General features: G+C 35.8%; 1 protein-coding gene across 5 annotated transcripts in view; it reads right to left on the reverse strand.

Annotated features, from left to right (window-relative positions):
- The window catches only part of LOC120413784 (regulator of G-protein signaling loco), a 111,462-nt gene that overhangs the window by 41,536 nt on the left and 48,167 nt on the right, over positions 1-21,759 (reverse strand). For 3 of the 5 annotated variants that reach the window (XR_008212348.1, XM_052709346.1, XM_039574730.2), the window contains exon 2: positions 17,781-17,810. The exons of the other annotated variants lie outside the window; for them this stretch is intronic. Coding sequence is in view for 2 of the 3 variants with exons in the window: in XM_052709346.1 (XP_052565306.1) it covers positions 17,781-17,810 (30 nt within the window). In the remaining variant the exon portion in view is untranslated. The remainder of the gene's footprint in view (positions 1-17,780; positions 17,811-21,759) is intronic. 5 annotated transcript variants of the gene reach the window in all.

Below are 21,759 nucleotides of genomic sequence, written 5' to 3' on the forward strand. Positions count from 1 at the left end.
AATATTTAAAACCCTCACGCACTTCTCAAATGTCATTATCGAGTGCAACTGGCTCCATATATACAAAAATGAGAAGAAGAGAACTAGAGGCATAATAAAATTTATCGTAACTTTTGATCAAAAGCAGAAATATTTCTAAAACTTGAGAAATTACTTCCAGAACCAATTAACGATGGACATTGGAAAAAACTTCCGGAATAAATGACACAGAATTATTTTTTTTTTTTGAAGGTTAAAATTTTGGTTGGTTGAATATTACCACTTTTTTGTGTAGTTTTAATATAAAAAAAATAAAAGAAATGTCAACCTGATGAAAATTCATCAGAAACTGATGTAATATTACTCTTTTTATGACACAAAATCGATCACCAAAATTATAATCATCCACAGTCATAGCCAACCTGGTCACTTTGGAACCGGTTACCGGGGTCCACTGGGGCACACTTGTGAAGTATGCTAGAAATTCTATCATGCGACGTATCAAACTTCATGAAATTGAAAATTATGACCATTCTCAGTTATGCCGACAGTTCTTACTAAAAACTGGTCACACCGGAACCGGATTCCGGTGGCCATTGGAGGACACTTGCAGAGTATGCTAGAAACCTTATCATGCGTCATATCAAACTTTATGGAATTGAAAATTATGACCATACATAATAATGCCGACGATTTTTTACCCAAGCTGGTCACTTTGGAACCGGTTAAGGGTGTCCGCTGGGGACACTTGCGCAATATGCAAGGAAACCGTATCATGCGACATATCAAACTTCATGAAATTGAAAATTATGACCGTTCGCTGTCATGCCGACGAATTTTGACTCAACTTGGCCACTCCGGAACCGGTTACCGGTGACCACTGGAAGACACTTCCGGAATATGCTGGACCCCCTATCATGCGGCACATCAAACTTCATGAAATTGAAATTTATAACCATTCGCAGTCATGCCGACGTGACATACTCAAATTGGTCACACCGGAACCGGTTACTGTGGTCCACTGGGGGACACTTGCGGAGTATGCTAGAAACCCTATCATGCGACATATCAAACTTCATGAAATTGAAAATTATGACCGTTCGCTGTCATGCCGACGAATTTCAACTCAACTTGGTCACTCCGGAACCGGCTACCGGTGACCACTGGAGGACACTTCCGGAATATGCTAAACCCCCTATCATGCGGCACGTCAAACTTCATGAAATTGAAAGTAATAACCATTCGCAGTCATGCCGACGTGACATACTTAAACTGGTCACACTGGAACGGGTTACCGGTGTCCACAGGGGGACACTTGCGGTTTATGCTAGAAACCCTATTATGTGACATATCAAACTTCATGAAATTGAAAGTTATGACCATCTACAGTCAATGCCGAGGTTCTCCGAGACAACGTGGTCACTCCAGAACCGGTTACCAGTGGCCCCTTGCGGACGCTTCCGGAATATGCTAATAAACCTATCAAGCGACACATCAAACATCATGAAAAATCATGCCGAGTAGACCAAATACGAGTTTGTTTTGAACCAACGCAAATCAATTAAGACAATCACAGGTTAATTTATCGGTGCATGAATGAAAAATAAACGAACAAATAAACCACTGTGAAACTTTCCCCCCTACCACATTGCTGATCCAGCCAATTGACGGGTGCCCTCTGCAACGATAAAATTATCATAACGTGCTTTCACGACTCATTGGACTCAACTGCGCTGCAGCCCTCTCGAGGTGCACGTCAGAGCGGCTGTCACTGCTGAAGGGTTTCACATTTGCAAAGTTTTTTTTTGTGCGCGCATAATTTACTCTAATAACGCTATGATTATCCAATTAACGAGGTCTCAAGTGTGATATCAATTGCATTTTTTTGTGTTAGTTTCAATTTTGTCTCGACTTTAGTTATTTTTAATAACGCTGCATAGCATATACCTTTGTTACACAATTGTTTTGAGGGGCATTTTATTCAAAGTGCTTTTTTGTAGGTCAGTGTTGCATCAACAAGTCTAATGGAAAAAAAACGCGAACACATTTACAATTAATTGTATTCGGCAAAAATTACCCTGCATTTCGGCCCTTGTCCCAAGTTGGGACAGACTAGCAGCTCGTTGGTTACGAAACCGTGGCCCGAAATGTATAGCGCTCTTGTGGTACACGGCTGCTCAAAATATGCACCAACTACGAATTCAATTCAAATGTCAGTCCCACCAACGCCACACAAGAGGCCAATTTGAATCGATTATCATTAATTAGAGAGATTTTCTGCATCTGTTTTGAGTTTATACTTTCTGGTCTGCGTGGAGTTTTGCTCTCTCCCTCTTCTACCGAGCGACTCGAATTATAACCTCAATCTTTGGCGCGGCGAGCGGATGCAACCCGGTCCCCGGCGTCGTGGCCATTTTGGAATACACACATTTGGGTCCGCGCGCCGTAATTGGCTGACCAAAGCAGAGCGTCGAAGAGTTCGGGGGGGTAGACCAGAGCAAACGTCCGATAATTGACCCATTTCTCAATTATATTCTAAGCCGGGCGCGGCTTTGGTGGACCCCTCGCGGTCCGATCCGAAAATGCCACTCCGCCGAGTGAACTTTCCATTTCCTTTTTCGGCGCTCCGAGAACTCGCTTTAGAATCCACGAGAACGCTAAGGGAACCAATTAGTTCTGCTTCGAAGACGGACGGCAAATTAGCCGATTAGCTGGAGGTTTCGGATGCCTTCTGGTCGGCTTGAATGCTTAAACGGGTTAACAAGTTGAAATGTGAAAAACAAATGTTTAATCTGTGGCTTAGGCGCGCAAGTGGAATGACGCAAGAGTTTATTGCTCCAGAATGTATTAGAACAATCGTCAAGGTGATGTTCATCTGGTCAGAAGCGTTGAAGGCACTTTAATTTAGTGGGTTCCCACCAAATAAGTTCAATTGTGAGCTGTTCCGTAGAAATTTAAATTTATATATTTTTTGATTTGGTTGAAACTTGGTCGATCGATTCCTTAGGTCTAAATAAGCCATTGTGCATCATTGATTTCTCCATACAATTTTGGGAGCTGTCCATGGAAAAGTGCTATGCAAATATTTGAAAATCTGAATCTTGAGAAAGATTTTTTCTGATTGATTGGGTATCTTCGGCAAATGGTTATGATTAGGACAATTCGGACACAAAAAAAAACATTATAACAAAAACTCGTATTGACACTCCCTTCGATGTTTTTTTTAATTAAATATGTTTTATTAGGCAAAAGAACAAACTATTGAACGAACGTTTGATTTTTTGCCAAGTTATAAATATTTGAAAAAATAAGATTTTTGGAATTTATTAAAAATTAACCTTTAAAAATAATTTTGATTACAAAATTGAATTTGAAATCAAAAATAACTTTTGTGATTTTTTTTAATAAAATGCACAATTTTCGAGTTAAAACCATTTAGAGGTTAGAATTATTCAGATTTTTTTTTCTTTTTTACTTTTTTTGATAGTGTTCACCTTTGAAAAAGAAAATAATTATTTGAAAAGTTGCGAAAATTGTCAACAATTTTCATTTTTGGACATCATTGTTGATACGATTTTTGATCGCTGAGATTTTTTTATTCATAACTTTTTTTTATTTGGTCCTCTTAGGTGCTGTGACCAGAATTAAAAATAAGAAAAATTAGTTCTTCTAGGCGCTGCCCATAAGGCCTTCAATTTTCAATCGTGATATTTTCGAAACTTTTTCTAAACCTATTAAATAGTAGTTTATGCAACAAGTTGCACAAAGAGGATTTTTTCAGCACGAGTTGTACATTTATCCAACGAGGTTCACCGAGTTGGATAAATACGAAGAGTGCTGAAAAAATCAAGTTTTGCAGCGAGTTCCATACAACAAAAAAAAAGTAGAACTTTTCAGCATTTATTTTGAAAAGTGTTGCTATTCGATTCTGTTATTTTTGGTACAGAAAAGTAGGCTATTTCGTCGTTCAAGAATGACAGGAAAAGTAAGTAGTTTCACGACGGAATTGCAAAAAAAAACATATTTTCAGGTTTTTCAAATTACTAACGACTTACTGGTGATCTTTTCTCTTCTGGAATCGATTGCTTAGTAAAGGGAAGGTAGTGTATCGTCACAAACTGGACCTTATCACGACACCTTAGGGAGGCGACCTATGGAATGTTAACATTAACCCTAACATGTTAACATTAAGTTTAGAATGAAATTGCCACTGAATCCGCTTTGTAAATGCCGGCCCCGATACTCTTCACGGGTGTTCCCCTCAGGAACTGGGAAAGATTTACTTTTTACTTTCTAACGACTTACATTTGAAAAGGGCAAAATAATTCGATTTAGGTCCTTTTAAAATGTAAGTCGTGATTATTTGGGAAATTGCAATGTACAGTTCCGCAAAAAGTTTGGTTTGGTAAAAAAAATCGTCAGTACTTAGATATATTAAAAATTAATGATTGCAAAACATGCGAACATGTGAAATGCATTTTAAAACACTATTTTTCATTCAATTTATGAAACCATGTTAATTGCAATTTTTAAGTATTTTTATTTTTACTTTTCTACGTTATTTTTTTATTTAGATGAAATTTTGGACATGCATTCCCCATGTCAAAAGAAGCCATTTTGTACGAATAGTTTTTCCATACAAGGCTCCACACAATTTTGCGAGCTGGTCATACATAATGGGCATCTGAATATTCGAAAATCTGTATCTTGAGAAGAGGTTTTCTTATCGATTCGGTGTCTTCGGCAAAGTTGTAGGTTATGATAAAAAAATTTCAGAAATTAATAAGTACACGGAAAAAAGGTCCTGATTTTTCTTTTGAAGAATTCCCATAACACGATTTTTTTATTTTCGAAATTTATTGTTATTTAGAGTTTTTTTTATAGAGGTCTTATAAGCTTTGATATTTCCTATGTTTATACGACCTTTTCAAATAAAATTCTAGATAAGTTTTAGGAGAATGAAAATGCGTCTTTTGCGCTACATTTTAGAATTGTGCAAAATCTGGTACCAAAGACATGATTTTTGAAAAAAAAGAAGGAGATTTTTGGAAAAAAATGTATTGCCAACTAAATTTCTAAAATAATTTTAGATGCAAAATCAAATCTAGACTTTTTTGATTCGGTCCTATAAACATATAAAAACAATAGCTTATTCTTGTTTTTTTTTTTTTTTTGTTATTCAAAAATACATTATGAAGGAAAAGCATCCAGGCAAAACCTATATTTGAAAGCCCAGGCAAAACCTATATTTGAAAATCTGAGAAATTTCAAACAATTTTCTATTTTTGACGTAATGCTGGTTGCTAAGATACAGCTTCTCTAAATTTTATTTTGAAATAGAAGATGTGTTATTCTCAGTGCTCATATCTCAGAAATAATTGGCTCAATTTTCAATGTAAATAAATTGTGAAACTTTTGTGAAATAATTTGCTTTTTTTCTTAAAACATAGTTTTGAAATTTAAGAATTAAGAGTAACATTTTGAAAGGGCTTAAATTACATATTTTGGACATTTTAATGCTGGGCTGGGCAGAAAATTTCACAAGTTTCATTTTTAACAATTGAAAATCAAACCAATAGTTTACGAGACATCGCAAGTTGAAAAATCAACTTTTAAATTTTTATAAACTAGTTTTAGTAGTAAACAACTGTTTTTTTCCTACTGTTTACGTTGTGTAACGGCTTCCAAGGTTTGTTCCAAGGGTTTAAACTGTACTTCCACAATCCTGCTGGCCTCACAAAAAAAAACTTCCCCAAGTTATTCAGCTTCACAAAACAGTTTAACCACGGTTTTCCTGTGTGAACCAGCCAGCAAGTTTTTCACGCGCAGCTTCCACTTTCCAAATCTCACTGGCACAGCAGAAGCACCCGAGCTCAATCTATCTCTCGGAAGACTTACACCGTGGGAAGGGGGCTGCCGTGTTTGCCATTGTATTCCGTCACGGATAAGAGCTGGAAAAACGCTAGTTGCATGTTTTCGTGAGGGGTTGTTCATGAAACTTTAGTACAGGCGACGGAGAAAAGCTTTTAGAGAAAGGTGACATGTGATGAACTGTCATGAATAGGTAAACTTGTTGCAGCAACCTATTTCTAACTTAACTATTTTCCAACATGTTCAAACGGTTCCCTTCCGTGCACCCCTCGATCATAATTTTAATTTCTTCTGCTTTGCAACTTTTTCCATTAAACAGTTTTGTCTAAAAAAAACAGCTATTGTTCACCTGAGACAACGCGAAATGCTTTCGAAAGTATCAGTACCTTGACGAAGGGTGGGCGGGGGCGTTTTCAACCGAGGAAAATTGGTCTCCATTGTATCGTTGGGGGAAATTGGTCTCACGGGTTTGGTTATGCAGCGTGGTTTACTGCTGTGGACTAAAATTTCTCCAACAAGACCGTTCAAATTATCCGCCATGTACTGTCACTGACCTGCTGCACAGTGCATTACTTCAAACGCTTGCAGGTAATCCACGATGGCCTGACCTTCCTAAAGTTTTACGTTGCAGATCAATCGTTCAATCCGCCTATGGCGCGTTACGCTGCACTGCGTTCCGGCCTTAAGCCTCGCTCCGCGACAACGGTTACGGTCCGGTGACACGCAATCGAGCGGAACTCCGAACTCGGTGTCCATGGTGGGCCGCCGCCGCCCGTCGAGCGGAAATAATCGGGAAATTTTGTGGTAATTTCCTCTGCCCCAAAGTACCTACTGGTAGCAGCGGCCACATAAAACAATAAACTATGCTTAAGGCCTAACGGCAAAGCAGTGACTTGTGGCATTTAGCGTGCGGAGTTGCGTGCGGTAAGGCAATTTGGGAGACGACCGATTTAAAAAAAAAAAGCTGAAAATCAGCTGGTTCAAAGGCGCAGTTGAAGAATCGGTGGGAAGCTGGTCATCACTTTCACTACGCGGTTTGAAGACACGCTTTCGGCGGCTTTGACAATCGTGATGTGCACTTGTTGCTTTTGAATGGTTATGGGGCGACGACGTATCGTGCTGATCAGTAGTCGGCCCTAATTGAGTATTATCTTGGATGAAACTTGCTCGAACAATTGCCAACTTGCATGGCTGACGGGCATCAGTCGTAGAGTAGTAGAAATTTTGCATGTCCAAGATGGATTTAGAAATTCGTACAGCTCGTGCACATATACAGCGATCAAAAAATCTTCATCAAAAAGGGTTCACTGAGCACTCTTTGAGAGAGCGGACTCAAAAAAAAAAGAAAGAGTCGGCCTCCTCTCTTGCGCAAAATATCAAAAGGAGATTTTATTGTGAAAAAAAATGGTAATATTAATTACATGTGGGAATGCTGACAGATTTTGTACTACAAATAATTATTTTTTATCAGTTTTTGTTAAATTTAAATTTTCCACACATTAATATAGGTACACCCAAAGTTAAAGACCGAGCGGATAGTCCTCCCGAAAAGAAACGAGAGGAAAGTACTATTTAGCGAGAGTATAGACCTCTCGCGCTTACAACAACAATAAATCGTGTTCATTGAAACAGTTCATCCCATTGAGTGGCTTATATGGACAAATGACCGCCACTCAGTCATCGAACCATGGTGGCCGATACGGCAAAGACACAGTTCGATATGCGAAAAGTCTTGAGTTCGAGTCTCGGTTTGAATCTTTTTTTAGGGGTGAACTTTTTAGAAAGTGAACCCATGAGTAAAGTACTCTCGATAACTTCGGGATTTATCCTCTCCGTCCGTTCACAGTACCATTTTACTACCGAATTGTGCTCTTCATCCTCTCGTATGCCGATGACCAGTTCTGGGTGTAAAGTCTCACAAAAACGGGGTAAATTTCAACTATTAAATTTTTAGCAACTTTTGGCTTAGTTGAAAGTTAGGGTGGTTCACGATTAGAGTGTTTTTAGAAATCTATCTTTTTCATGTTTTTTTTTTTGAGATTTTTTGTTGTCTTCTAGAGCAGCGGTTCTCAACCTTTTCTTGGCTAGGTACCCCTTTTAGTTTTGCTTAAGCTGCTGGTACCCCTTAGTTTTTAAACATGATTTTTTTTTCGCTTATAGAGTTTTTTTAAATTCCAAATATCGTTTTTTTTGTATGAGAAACATAAATTTTGGAGAAAAAAATCTGTTTAAATGTTCTGTAACTGTAACTCGGGAGACATTGATAGAATTTAAACTAAATCTGGAATTTTTTTGGACCAAATTTTTTTTTTGCTTCCTGGGTGTTTTTGAAACCGCATTGACTCAGGGTTATTTATAAACACTTAAAATGAAAAAATATTTTATTAAATATTTAAAAAAATCGAAAAATATTGTTGATAGATAAAAGTTTGTGCCTAGAATTGTTTTAAAACAAGTACTGGGTAGGCCAAACAATGCCCATGTAGGGGAAAGTGGGGCAAGCTAAGCAAATGCTCGTTAAAATCCATTAAAAACGTTAAAAAAAATCTCTCGAATTTTTTGATAGTCATCTTATCCCAGGTCTTGACTAAGACTTTGATAGAACAAGTTTCTATAAAATCCAGTTTTTCACAATAAAAAATAGATTATAAAATTATTGATTTTCAGTACGTTTTACTCAACTAGTGGGGCAAGACGAACAACCCGTTGGGGCAAGAGGAACAATCCATATAATAGCATGTTATTTTGCTTACAATTCAGATTAGATTGTATTTGATACGTTTCTTTAATTTTTAGCTTTAATAATAATATTTTACTAATAATTTGATCGTTTTTCGAAAAAATAATAATTTTTTGAAGATAAATGGATTTTTTTTATAATATTGCTATATTTTGCATGAACATTTTTTAAACATTTTTTATCAGTTTTTAAGTACTTTTATGCATCAATATCCCAATAAAATATGTTTTTGCAGCAATTCGTTATTTGTTCCATTCTTAAAATCCATGTGGTACACTTGCCCCACTTAAACAAGGTTTTTTAAAAGCTTTCAATAAAAAGCAACGAAATGATAAAACATACTTTATAATAGGTGCAAATCATTGGTAGGGACAATACTGATCCAGGAAAAAATGCATTTTGATAAAATGAGCCTTAAAACGAACCCTAATTCTTATTTTGTACTTTCCAAATATTATAATAAAACAAAGGTTTTGAAAAAAAAAACATTCATTCAATCTTATGCCCCGTGGCGTTTACGTTGTTTTGGCGGTTATGTGGTAGTAGAATCAACTAATTGCATTGCTAGCCACAATTTCTCATACTGGAAACATCAAAATTGTAAAAAAAATACGGCCATACGAGCGATTGTTCCTCTTGCCCCACCTTCCCCTATTTTTCTTCGATTCATTTTTTCTTTCCTGCTGAATTGAAAATATTGTAAATTTAACTAAAAACTTTTTGATAAAGTTAAATTTTCGAGTTGTAACTATTTTCAATAAAAAAAATCAAATATTTTGCATCTCTAAAAAAATTCTTTAACGTCATCTGGGGTGAATCGGGACTACAGTATGAATAGGGACAGAAGTTTTTAGAGCTCTTTTAAGCTTGAAATTTAAAGAAAAAAAGGACAATAATCTAAAAAAACGGTACACATTATTTAAATTAATGAATTTTTTTATCGAATGCAAGCGATTTTTCTCATTTAAATATTTGCTATGTGTTTTGTCGATTTTTTAAAATCATGCTTGGCCAACAATTCGAAAAAAAAAATGTTTCTGGGAAAACCATATCATAAACTTTGCCAAAGATTTGTGATCAGAACATGCCATCTCAATGTACAGATTTACGAAAATATTTATAGCACTTGTGTATGGACAGCCCCCATTTTGTATGAATCAATCAATAGAGCTTCATGACGTTTCGCGTACGCACACTAGCGCACCATTCGGTTTTACTGGCTGACAAAATTTAACCTCACTTTATTTTCGTGTACGTACACGCAATACATACGCACGTAGAACGCTCTATAATGCAAAATAGTTGTTTTTCAAATTTAATGATAATAGATTAGCGCCGGGTCCGGTGGCGCAGTGGTTAGCGTGGTAGCCTCTCACCCCAGTATGGCATTTTTCGAGACGAAATTTGCCTTCTATCGGATGGGGAAGTAAAACGTCGGTCCATTAGTGTAAAAGAGGTTTTGAGTGACTCACCACACATAACCTTCGGACGCTTAGAAATGAGCAGAAACTTGCAACAGAGACCACAAAAGACCCGGGGGTCGTTAAAGTGGATTGCTTTGCTTTTTTTCGATTAGCAAAAACGAAGTAAATTAAATAATCTACAAAAAAAATGTTGCGTTATTTTTTTGTTTCTAATCTGTTGGTTTTTGCTTCTTTCAAATATTTTGTCCGGGATATCATTCAAATGTCCGCCATTACGGGGTTTGTCTTCCGGTACCCCTTGAGACCGCTCGTGGTACCCCCAGGGGTACATGTACCCCAGGTTGAGAACCGCTGTTCTAGAGGGTTCTTGGGCTTGCCAATCCAAGCAACTTTATCGAAGACACCAACATTTTATTTCACAATCTACGACCAAATTCATCATACATATCCATACAGCAATTCCCCACGAAAACAGCATGGAAAAAAACAAAAGTGCTCGGATCGGGCTCAAAATTTTTCTGAGGGTTCCCTGGCCGAAATAATTAGACCCGTATTTTTTTGTTTGGCCATTAGGGTGACCTACGCCGTGTTAGGGTGGTCTGAAAAATTGCCATTTTCGTCGATTTTCGCAAAAACCACCTTTTTCGAAAAATCATAACTCCTCGCCATTTCAACCGATTTCAATTGTCTTATACTCAAATGAAAGGTGATAAGTTGGTCTTTCAAAGAAAAATAATAAGAAGTTTCAAAAATCTAGCCTAACACATGAAAAGGGCGTATGAAACTTTAAAATGTCGTTTTGACTGTGTCTGGACCAAAGAGCCTATGTCTGGAAATATTTTTATCGGATTCTCCGGACACTTTTACATAACATACTAAAAAATGGGAGGAGTTCATTAACAGGATTCCGAGATATGATTTTTTGAAAATAAAATCCGTGTTTTTTGACGCGCCGCGCGCAAAAACCGGAGAATGACGAAATTGGCAAAAAATCAACTTTTTTCACTAAAACTGCGATAACTTTAAAATTTCAGCGATGACCTATAGATGTCTGGGTACCAAAATTTTTGTAATTAAAAGACGCAACTTTTGGTACCCAGACATGTATAGGTCATCGCTGAAATTTTTAAGTTATCGCAGTTTTTGTGAAAAAAGTTGATTTTTTGCCAATTTCGTCATTCTCCGGTTTTTGCGCGCGGCGCGTCAGAAAACACGGATTTTATTTTCAAAAAATCATATCTCGGAATCCTGTTAATGAACTCCTCCCATTTTTTAGTATGTTATGTAAAAATGTCCGGGGAATCCGATAAAATTATTTCCAGACATAGGCTCTTTGGTCCAGACACCGTCAAAACGGCATTTTAAAGTTGCATACGCCCTTTTTATATGTTAGGCTAGATTTTTGAAACTTCTTATTATTTTTCTTTGAAAGGCCAACTTATCACCTTTCATTTGCGTATAAGACAATTGAAATCGGTTGAAATGGCGAGGAGTTATGATTTTTCGAAAAAAGTGGTTTTTGCGAAAATCGACGAAAATGGCAATTTTTCAGACCACCCTAACACGGCGTAGGTCACCCTAATGGCCAAACAAAAAAATACGGGTCTAATTATTTCGGCCAGGGAACTCCCACAAAAATGTTGAGCCCGATCCGAGCACTTTTGTTTTTTTCCATGCTGTTTTCGTGGGGAATTGCTGCATATAAAACCCAAAATATTATCAAAAAACGATATTTTGATAAACTGGCTCAATTCTGAAACACTCAGATTCAGCGGACAAAATTAAATGGAAAAACTTACACTTTACACAAGATATCTCAGATTTTTCCAGCGTTTGCAAATATACATTTTTGCTGAAAAAATAAAATTCAAAGGGTATTTTCAAAGTTGCTAAACTACTATTTTTAGACACAGATTCTCGACTTGTAAGGAAGAACCGTTTAATGTTAATGTTTTGCAATCATTAGGTTTTAAAATATTCAAGTATTGAAGAAACAAATTTTCGTCGAAAAAAAGACTTCTGCGGTGCTGTACATTGGAATTTCACAAAAAATTAAAATATTTTTTGATACCGTAAACTAAGGTGACTTTGATAGCCCGGGGTGACATTGATAGAAATTTGATTTGGCCACTAATTTTGATACATCCAATGTAACAGTCTCATTTTTGCATATATGTTCGATAATAAGCTATCCCTTAATGCTTACATGCTCAAAATTCTCAAAAATGTTTAGATATTAATTTGACGGGCATTTGAAAAACCTATCAAAGTCACCCCAGTTTACGGTAGATCCCAGACATGTTAAATATGATTCTAAACGCAGGAAAATGCATTTCGAATTGTTTTCAGTTGGTTTGACTTCTATTTCAGTTAAAATTATTAAGTTTCTTGAAAAATTTTTTTGCCCTCTGGTTTTTCTGACCGATTTTGAAGGGGAGGGTGACATAAACTTTGAAATATATTTGCAACGGCCTAATTCTCTTTAAAACAAAAAACGGCTTTTTGAAATGCAAAAAAGGAGAATAAATCATAATATTTGTTGTTGGCCTTCAACGAAAAAAAAAATCAATGTGTAAGAAAATACAAAAAAAGTTTTTCATAGCAGAGTAACTTGCAGAAAGAAACCCTGGAAAATTTAAAACATTAATAAATTATATTCATCGAGAATTTAAAAAATTAGTATACCTTAGGCCGTTGGTAAACTTTGAACAACAATTGCTTTTCCCCCTCATCAACGGATTTCGTGCTTCTTCCCACATCGTTTTCGACCTTTCCACCACAAAAAAAAATTAAAAAAAAACAGCTGATATTTCCACCCATCACAAACTGCCATTAGCTGCATGCTTTCAAGGTTGTCGATCGAATTATGCTAATTTTCCAATCATTTCCATCACTCTGTATACTCTCCGAGGCTCTCTCACACACACCCAATATCCAGTCATATCCACCCCATCAACAACAATCGAAAAAGGCCTTCAATTTTTTTTTTTTTTTCCTTCACCGATTTTGGAAATCGAGTATATTTTTCTTCTCATTTACACGGTTATTTCCCCCTAATCAAACTGATACTGCAAAAGGCCAAATCTTCACGAAACACACACACTCCCACAACCGCGCGTAGACACAATTTTGATTCCGTTTGTTTTACTGCTCTGTGCGAGTTTCGTAACAACGACCAAAAAAGCAACATTAATGGTTTCACTTGTGCTCGTCTTCTTGACTTCTCTTTTCGCGTCGAGTTTTGACGTTTCTTCTTTCAAAATTTCGTACGGGGTTTGCACTTTGGCCGCGGATGCTTGCGCGGAACATTTATATTGCGTACACACACAACGCACGAATAAATATTGCTTTATGGACACGCTGACAGCTCGCTGTTTTCACTTGCGCAGAAATTGGCACACTAAAGCAGCCGCACACAACACGACCCGGGATTGCGCACACCTACAAACTAACGGCGGTACATCACGAACAACGAAGAACGTTTCAGCAATTCTCTCCAGAACTTGAGCGCAGCGGCGATTCACAATTTGCACCGCGATTGGCAATACCAATTGGTGCGCGAAATTGGGGCCACTCTATTGGTTTACACACACAATAATGGACCGCTTGGCAGAAATTTTCGAAGGAATTGTCCCCCCTCCGTCTAATGGCCGGATAAACTCCGCAACGGTCTCAGTTGAAACATCATGAAGAGCCAAACCAACCAAATCAACGTGGAAAAAGACGAATTTCCGCGACAATCGCGCAAATCTTAAACAAGAGAACAAATCGAAAAAAGAACTGTCAACGGACAAATTTAAAGAAAAAAAAAACGCGAATCACAAACGAACCGGTCGGAAAGGTTTCTAACGCGAAACTAAATCCCACCCGTGGCAGTGATCGCGGTTGAACCTCGGTCGGGTCCGACTTCATGGGAAATGGCTCTTTTTTTGGTGAGTTGGTTCATTCTCTCTTTCTCTTTTTTCTGATTGGTTCACGCTGGAGAAGAGAAATTACTAAATGAAGAGACAAACAAGTGAATGAGTTTGCCTGAATGGAGTGGCGGATGAACCACAACCACACAAGGTAAGTGAGACGTGAGGTGGTACTGATGAGTGAGAATTTAGAGTCGGTTTTGGGTCGATTCATCGGTGAGCTCAGAGTAATTGAAATGGTAGTCGAAACAAATTAATTGCAGGTTTGAAAGCAAACAAATTTCAAAGCTCGTTATAAAATTTTGACAACAATTTTAAATTTAAATAAATACTGGCTCATAAAACCAGACTCTAACAAGAAATATCGATATTATGAATTAAAATATTGGCCTACATATTTCTGGCTGTAATATTACATAAAATTTCAAAAAACTATGCAAAATGAATTTTACACCTAACTGGATAACTACTTTGTTTGCTGCATACAATTTCATGAAATAATGCAAAATTTAGCTTACAAACAGTTCACTAACACGCAGCTGGATTACTGCTTGTTGTTAAAAACCTTTCAGGAATAAATATTTATTTAAAAAAAATTAAAAGTATTGATTTTTTATCATGTGTCATCCAGTGTAACCTGCCAACTACACAGTAAAATATAAGGGTAATATATATTTGGGTCATTCGTGTGTCAAAAAAGGTATAATTTTTCATCAGGAACAGGTGAAATTCGCATCAGTTTCTGTTAAATTTCACTTTATTACAAATAATGTTAGGTTAAATTACTTAATAAGAGGTCTAGTGGTTTTTCACGGCAAAAAAAATCTCGGCATGCCAATTACAAAACATTTGAATTTTACGGAAATTTCGCGTCACTGTCTTAGAAAAAAAAAATCGTGGCAGTAAAATACATAGTAAAAACAATTTTACAAAAAAAAAATACACCACAAAGTAACTATAACTTGAAAACGGTATATTTTATCGAAAAATTGTGGTGTTCTTTTCAATTGCAAATTAGATTTTCCTTAAAAAAAATTTTTTTTTCATATTTTTTGTCAAGGTATTTGATATCTTCAAAAAAAAAATTTAGGGATTCATATCTCATATCTCAAAAGATGTCTTTAGTAGTCCCCTAAAACAATAAAAAAAAATTTAAAAAAAATGACAATACGTATTTTAAGAATTTAATCTTAAGTGACAAAAAAGTCTAATAAAAAACGTTTTTTTTTTTTGTGTGTACCTATTTTTTCCGAAAAGTTCCTACACCTTGTCTATTAAATTTTTGGAGAGTTTTTTTTTTAAATTGTAATTGGTGTTATATCATTAAAAAAAAAAGAAATCCATCCCCTTTCTGCCATGAACAAAACAAGATATTTTACGTTTATGTTCACGATTAACCCTCTACAATCCAACCCCGCCTCTTGATGGGCGTCGATCTAAAAAATTTACTTTTAAAATCTCCAAAAAGCATTATAATGAAGAACTCTTAAAATTTAACCAAATTTTAGGGTTGGAGAATGATCTGTTTTATGTGACTTTGGCAGTGTTTTATAAAATGTAATTTTTTAGGGGTAACGAGTGTTGGCATTGGCATTAGAGTGTTAAATATCCTAATAAGGATTGTACAAGACGAATTGAGCAACTCTCTACAAAATCGGCCGATTTCAACCATTTTTATTTTTTGTTTTTTTTTTTATTTGACTCAAACTTTGTGGGGACCTTCCCTATGACCAAATAAGCTATTTTGTGTAATTGGTTCACCCATACAAGTCTCCATACAATTTTGGTTGCTGTCCATACAAAAATGGTATGTAAATATTCAAACAGCTGCAACTTTTGAGTGAATTTTCTGATCAATTTGGTGTCTTCGGCAAAGTTGTAGGTAATGTTGAGGACTATTGAGAAAGAAATAGGTACACGGAAACAAAATTTGCAGATTTTAATCAACTTTTTTTTTCACAAAAACTCCATTTTCCAAAATAAGTATTTTTTGATTTTCGAGATTTTTTTATATGTTTTAAGGGACAAAATTCCGCAACTTTTGATCAAAATGGTCAAAAATTCTGCCGCCGAGTTATAAATTTTTGAAAAAATTGTGATTTTTGAAAAAAAAAAATCTAAATTTCATGCTAAAACAAATTTGACGTTATTTTTTAATGCAAAATTGAAATTGCAATCGAAAACTACTTTACAGATTTTTTGATAAAGGGCTCCGTTTTCTAAATATAGCCACCGAAAGTTTGATTTTTGCGAAATATTACCAGTTTGTCGATTTTCAAAAATAGTGACCATGAATGATCATTTCTGAAAATATTTTTTTGAAAAGTTCAGAAAATTTGCTATAAAATTGTCTAAGAGACATTGAAGATTGGACCTCGGGTTGCTGAGATACAGCCGCTTTAAGAAAAAGAAACATGAAAATTGAAGTTTGAATTGAAGTCACCCAAACAACTCACCATTTTCTAATGTCGATATCTCAGCAACTAATGGTCCGATTTTTAATGTTAAAATATGAAACATTCGTGAAATTTTCCGATCTTTTCGAAAAAAATATTTTGAAAAAAATTATATCAAGACTAGCATTTTAAATGGGCGTAATATTCAATGTTTGGCCCTTTTAAAATGTTAGTCTTGACTTAAACATTTTCAAAATATTTTTTTCGAAAAGATCGGAAAATTTTACGAATGTTTCATGTATTAACATTGAAAATCAGACGATTAGTTGCTGAGATATCGACATTAGAAAATGGTGGGTTGTTTTGGTGAGACTTAGAAAACTTCAATTTTCGTGTTTCTTTTTCTTAAAGCGGCTGTATCTCAGCAACCCGAGATCCAATCTTCAATGTCTCTTAGACAATTTTAAAGCAAATTTTCTGAACCTTTCAAAAAAAATATTTTCAGAAATGATCACTGATGGTCACTATTTTTAAAAATCGAAAAACTGCAAATATTTCGCAAAAATCAAACTTTCGGTGGCTATATCTTGAAAACAGAGCTCTTCATCAAAAAATCTGTAAAGTAGTTTTCGATTGCAAATTCAATTTTGCATTAAAAAATAACGTCAAATTTGTTTTAGCAGGAAATTTCGATTTTTTTTCCAAAAATCACTATTTTTTCAAAAATTCATAACTCGGCGGCAGATTTTTTGACCATTTTTGCTTTAAAATAATGAACATCATTTTTTGGGCGCGCAAAAATTTGTGACCTTTTTCTTTTAAAAACATGTTTTAGAAAAAAATAGTTTCCCCGTATATATCAATGAAATAAACAGTAATATAGTTGATAACAGATGTGTTAACGTATATTCAACAATTTTTATTGATTTTTCACAGACTTTTTTGCTAAATAGTCCAAATTACTTTCTTTTTCTAAATATACAGTTTTCTCATAGAAAAATCAAACAAATATTGGAAAGTTGTACACCAAATTGTTGGAAATAATTTTTCTCATCCGAATCCGACATAAGTTTTATAAAAATGTTGATTATGAAGGAAAAAACAATTTTTTTCCAAAAATCATAGGTTTACGCTATTTGTTCATGGGTGGCGACATGTGTCTTTTAGCTTTGCTGCAAATTCTTTATAGATTCCAAGTGTATTTTTAAAGTTAATTGTTTTTCATTGTTCAATTTTTTTAGCATGAGTGTCAATTTTCCAGGAAATTCTCAGAACACTCAACATATTTTCCGGATCTTAAAAAAATGTTTTAGAAGGTGCAATCTTCTCATCTTTTCCCTTGGAGGGATGATTTCGATTTGGCATCTCATTTTGGTATCATTTTATATTTTTTCATGATTTTTAGTACTCTATAAAGTCCATCGTTTCATCGCAAACCTGCAAACATTTAACTTACATCATCTGCCAACAAGTTCTGCTCACTCACCTGCAAAAAGAAAGAGGAAAAACGCAAAACATTAATAAACGATGTTTAATATAAATTACGATAAAGGGCTTTTCTTTCCTCATCACTCACAACAGTTCAAAGTGAAACACAAATTTCAAATTTCATGTTCAACAAATCACGCAAATTAAGGCAAAGGATGGTCGAATCCGCCACCTGGCGGCCTGATCAAGTGGCCCCCGAGAACCTCTTGGCGTTTTATTGGATAAACGCGCCTGGCTAAATAAATATCCACTGGGGTAGGGTTAAACTTCAACCGATGTTTACACCGAACACATCTGGTCAGCGAGTTATTTTTTTCTATGTTTTAGGTTGATGATTTCTGTCCGGGTACACAACCGTGGAAAGCGAATTGGAACAAAAACTTTAAAACAGAACCATGTGAGGAGTGGCGCAAAGAAAATAAAACAGTTTTTTGTGCGCAATGTTTAACACGGTGAGGAAACATGTTAATGTGCACTTTTACATATGTTGTTAAAGCAACCGTAGAATGAAATTTAGAAGAAAAAACTGGGTTTCTGGTGGACAACTGGCAAGCTTTATTGAATGTGAAGACAAATTTACGTAAAAAATGATAAACTTTTAAATTTAAGTAAGTCAAATTAAAAAAAAATCATCCACTTGTCTGTGATCAACTCCGTGTGAACGACCGTAATTGTGCATTTTCACCCGACCAACAGGCTTGACGTCGTCGGCGACCATCGCCGTGAACTTGGCCTATTATTTCACGATTACGACGACGTCGCCGAAGGAAACGGTAGAAACAAAAGAAGAAAACAAGTCACAAACATACAAACTCATAAAAACCCATAATCATAATGAGTTTTCGGAGCGTGTGTGTGTGTGTTTCGGAAATTTCGGTTTCCGCTTGGTGGTTTTGTCCAAGAGACCAACTCATTGACCAGCACATATTAAAAGGCAAAAAAGAGAAGGTTTGAATGAAAGGAAAACATAAAAAACGGTTCATAATTGCTTTTCAATGAAACGATACACCGCCACGACTGTTAATGAGTGGAGAGAACTGACCGAGTTGATAATCTTTTTATCTTGAAGTGTGTAGAAAACGTCAAAAGGTAGTGTCAAAGTGTGGTAAGATAAGGGATAAGAATCGGTGATACATTTTTTTGTAAACACCCAATCTCAGTTGAACTTTTTTTTCAATTCTACGAAATTGGAAATAATAACAAAAAAAAGTATTCCATAACTAAAAAACCCGATTTAATCCCACCTGGGGTGAGATAGAGCCTTTCTTACTAAAGAATATAACAATAGTAGAACTTCTTCTTTAAATTCATAACAACGACTTTGTTTATTTATAACGTCAGAAAAAAAGAAAGTCTAATGATGAAAGCAAAGTATTATAAATGATATGCTTTCGAAAAGAAATAAAAAACGCAATTTTCACCAAAAGAATATTTGTAATCGTACATATTCTTAATCAAACAAGAGTTTATGACAAACGCGTGCATAGCAAACTTCCCATGCGCCAGTGACAACGCACACCGCGGTTTTGGTTTTCTAGCTTCGGTCGAGCCCTTTTGTGTGTTGGTATCAGCACTTTGCTCATGACTGGTCCAAAGTAATAAATAGCTCAAATAAAAGTGAGCAAACAACTCTCCATTGTTGATACACTTGAAAAAGTTGATTTAATAGCGGAAAACGGCAAAAGTGATGATAATTGGTCGAACGGCTTAGAGTGATTAAAATGGGTATATTTCCCCTACAAGTGAACCGCGTGTGCCGCACGGTGCAGAGAAGCTCGCCATTCGGCTTCTACATAAGTGAGAGTGTCAGAAATTGATATTTTTAAAACCGCACCACTACACACTCAATCGCGACTACCTTAAGTAGAAAGCCATTGGCGTCACCAGCATTGAAAACATTGAAAACGATATAAACGATGTAAAGCTTAGAAAGCTCCTATTGGAATCCAATGAACCCTGTTAAATAAACTTACGACAAATGAAGTCTACATCTAGGCGATTTTAGGAGCGCACGGGAAACAAATTGATTGTAGCCGGATGAATGTCCTATGTCACAAAAGTTTTTGCATTAACATTGGACAGTTATGCAAAAACGCATAGGGCAAAAGAAAACGAAAAGCTACGATATCTTACACGCTGTAGGAAACATCGGTAGACAAGCTACTACAAAACGAGTATAAGTCGAGCCACAAAATAGATGCGCCAGCATTCTTGCGCCAGTGTTTGAAGCTCAACTTGACAACTTGTCGACTTGGCGACGAAGCGTCGAAAATCGATGCAGTGTGATTTTTTGACGATTTTTCCGATTAAAATTCATGCTGAATCGACATATTGACGAAGATGAAAATGACGTCCAGCCTTAAAGTAAAACCTATACCTTTCTTTAGTAAGAAAGGCAAAAAGTAAATCGCTCTAAAAATTGATCCGGATTGCCGATAGATGTCAAATTTGTTTCAGATGCTCACTCATGGTCTGTACTATGAATGTAGAAAAAAATTTCGGATAAAATCGAAAATAAAAAGTGTTGGCGAAGGTCACCAGGTGGGCTTTTACCTTTTTTTAGGGATTTTTTTTCTTTTGGTAGGTTAATCAAACGGCTCTAACTCCAGAACCAGATTATGGATCTGGATGAAAATTTGGGAGGTTGTAGAGCTCGAAAAATGCAATTTTTGAGATAAATAAAAGATATGAAAATGAAAAATTTTGACCATATTTTCATTTGAAAACTGTGTATTTTGTTGAAAAGTCTGGCCGCATCCGAAAACAGATGGATATTTTGAAATTCGGTCTCAAAATGACCCTTGTTCAGCACACCAGCTTTCAAATGCACTTTTAACAATCAAAATCGAAAATAGGGGAGCCGAGGATTACGTGACACAAAATTTGGCAAAAATTTTACCACACACGGACATCACTCGAACTCCACGGAATTTATTTTCTCAAAATTCGTGGGTTGGAGATAGACGAGTTCTGTCAAGGTGAATCGATAGAGCGTCGAAAATCGATGCAGTGTGATTTTTTGACGATTTTTCCGATTAAAATTCATGCTGAATCGACATATTGACGAAGATGAAAATGACGTCCAGCCTTAAAGTAAAACCTATACCTTTCTTTAGTAAGAAAGGCAATAGTAAGAAAGGCAAAAAGTAAATCGCTCTAAAAATTGATCCGGATTGCCGATAGATGTCAAATTTGTTTCAGATGCTCACTCATGGTCTGTACTATGAATGTAGAAAAAAATTTCGGATAAAATCGAAAATAAAAAGTGTTGGCGAAGGTCACCAGGTGGGCTTTTACCTTTTTTTAGGGATTTTTTTTCTTTTGGTAGGTTAATCAAACGGCTCTAACTCCAGAACCAGATTATGGATCTGGATGAAAATTTGGGAGGTTGTAGAGCTCGAAAAATGCAATTTTTGAGATAAATAAAAGATATGAAAATGAAAAATTTTGACCATATTTTCATTTGAAAACTGTGTATTTTGTTGAAAAGTCTGGCCGCATCCGAAAACAGATGGATATTTTGAAATTCGGTCTCAAAATGACCCTTGTTCAGCACACCAGCTTTCAAATGCACTTTTAACAATCAAAATCGAAAATAGGGGAGCCGAGGATTACGTGACACAAAATTTGGCAAAAATTTTACCACACACGGACATCACTCGAACTCCACGGAATTTATTTTCTCAAAATTCGTGGGTTGGAGATAGACGAGTTCTGTCAAGGTGAATCGATAGAGCGTCGAAAATCGATGCAGTGTGATTTTTTGACGATTTTTCCGATTAAAATTCATGCTGAATCGACATATTGACGAAGATGAAAATGACGTCCAGCCTTAAAGTAAAACCTATACCTTTCTTTAGTAAGAAAGGCAAAAAGTAAATCGCTCTAAAAATTGATCCGGATTGCCGATAGATGTCAAATTTGTTTCAGATGCTCACTCATGGTCT

The sequence above is a fragment of the Culex pipiens genome, chromosome 3, assembly GCF_016801865.2.
Source record: "Culex pipiens pallens isolate TS chromosome 3, TS_CPP_V2, whole genome shotgun sequence".
NCBI classification, from domain to species: Eukaryota; Metazoa; Arthropoda; class Insecta; order Diptera; family Culicidae; genus Culex; species Culex pipiens.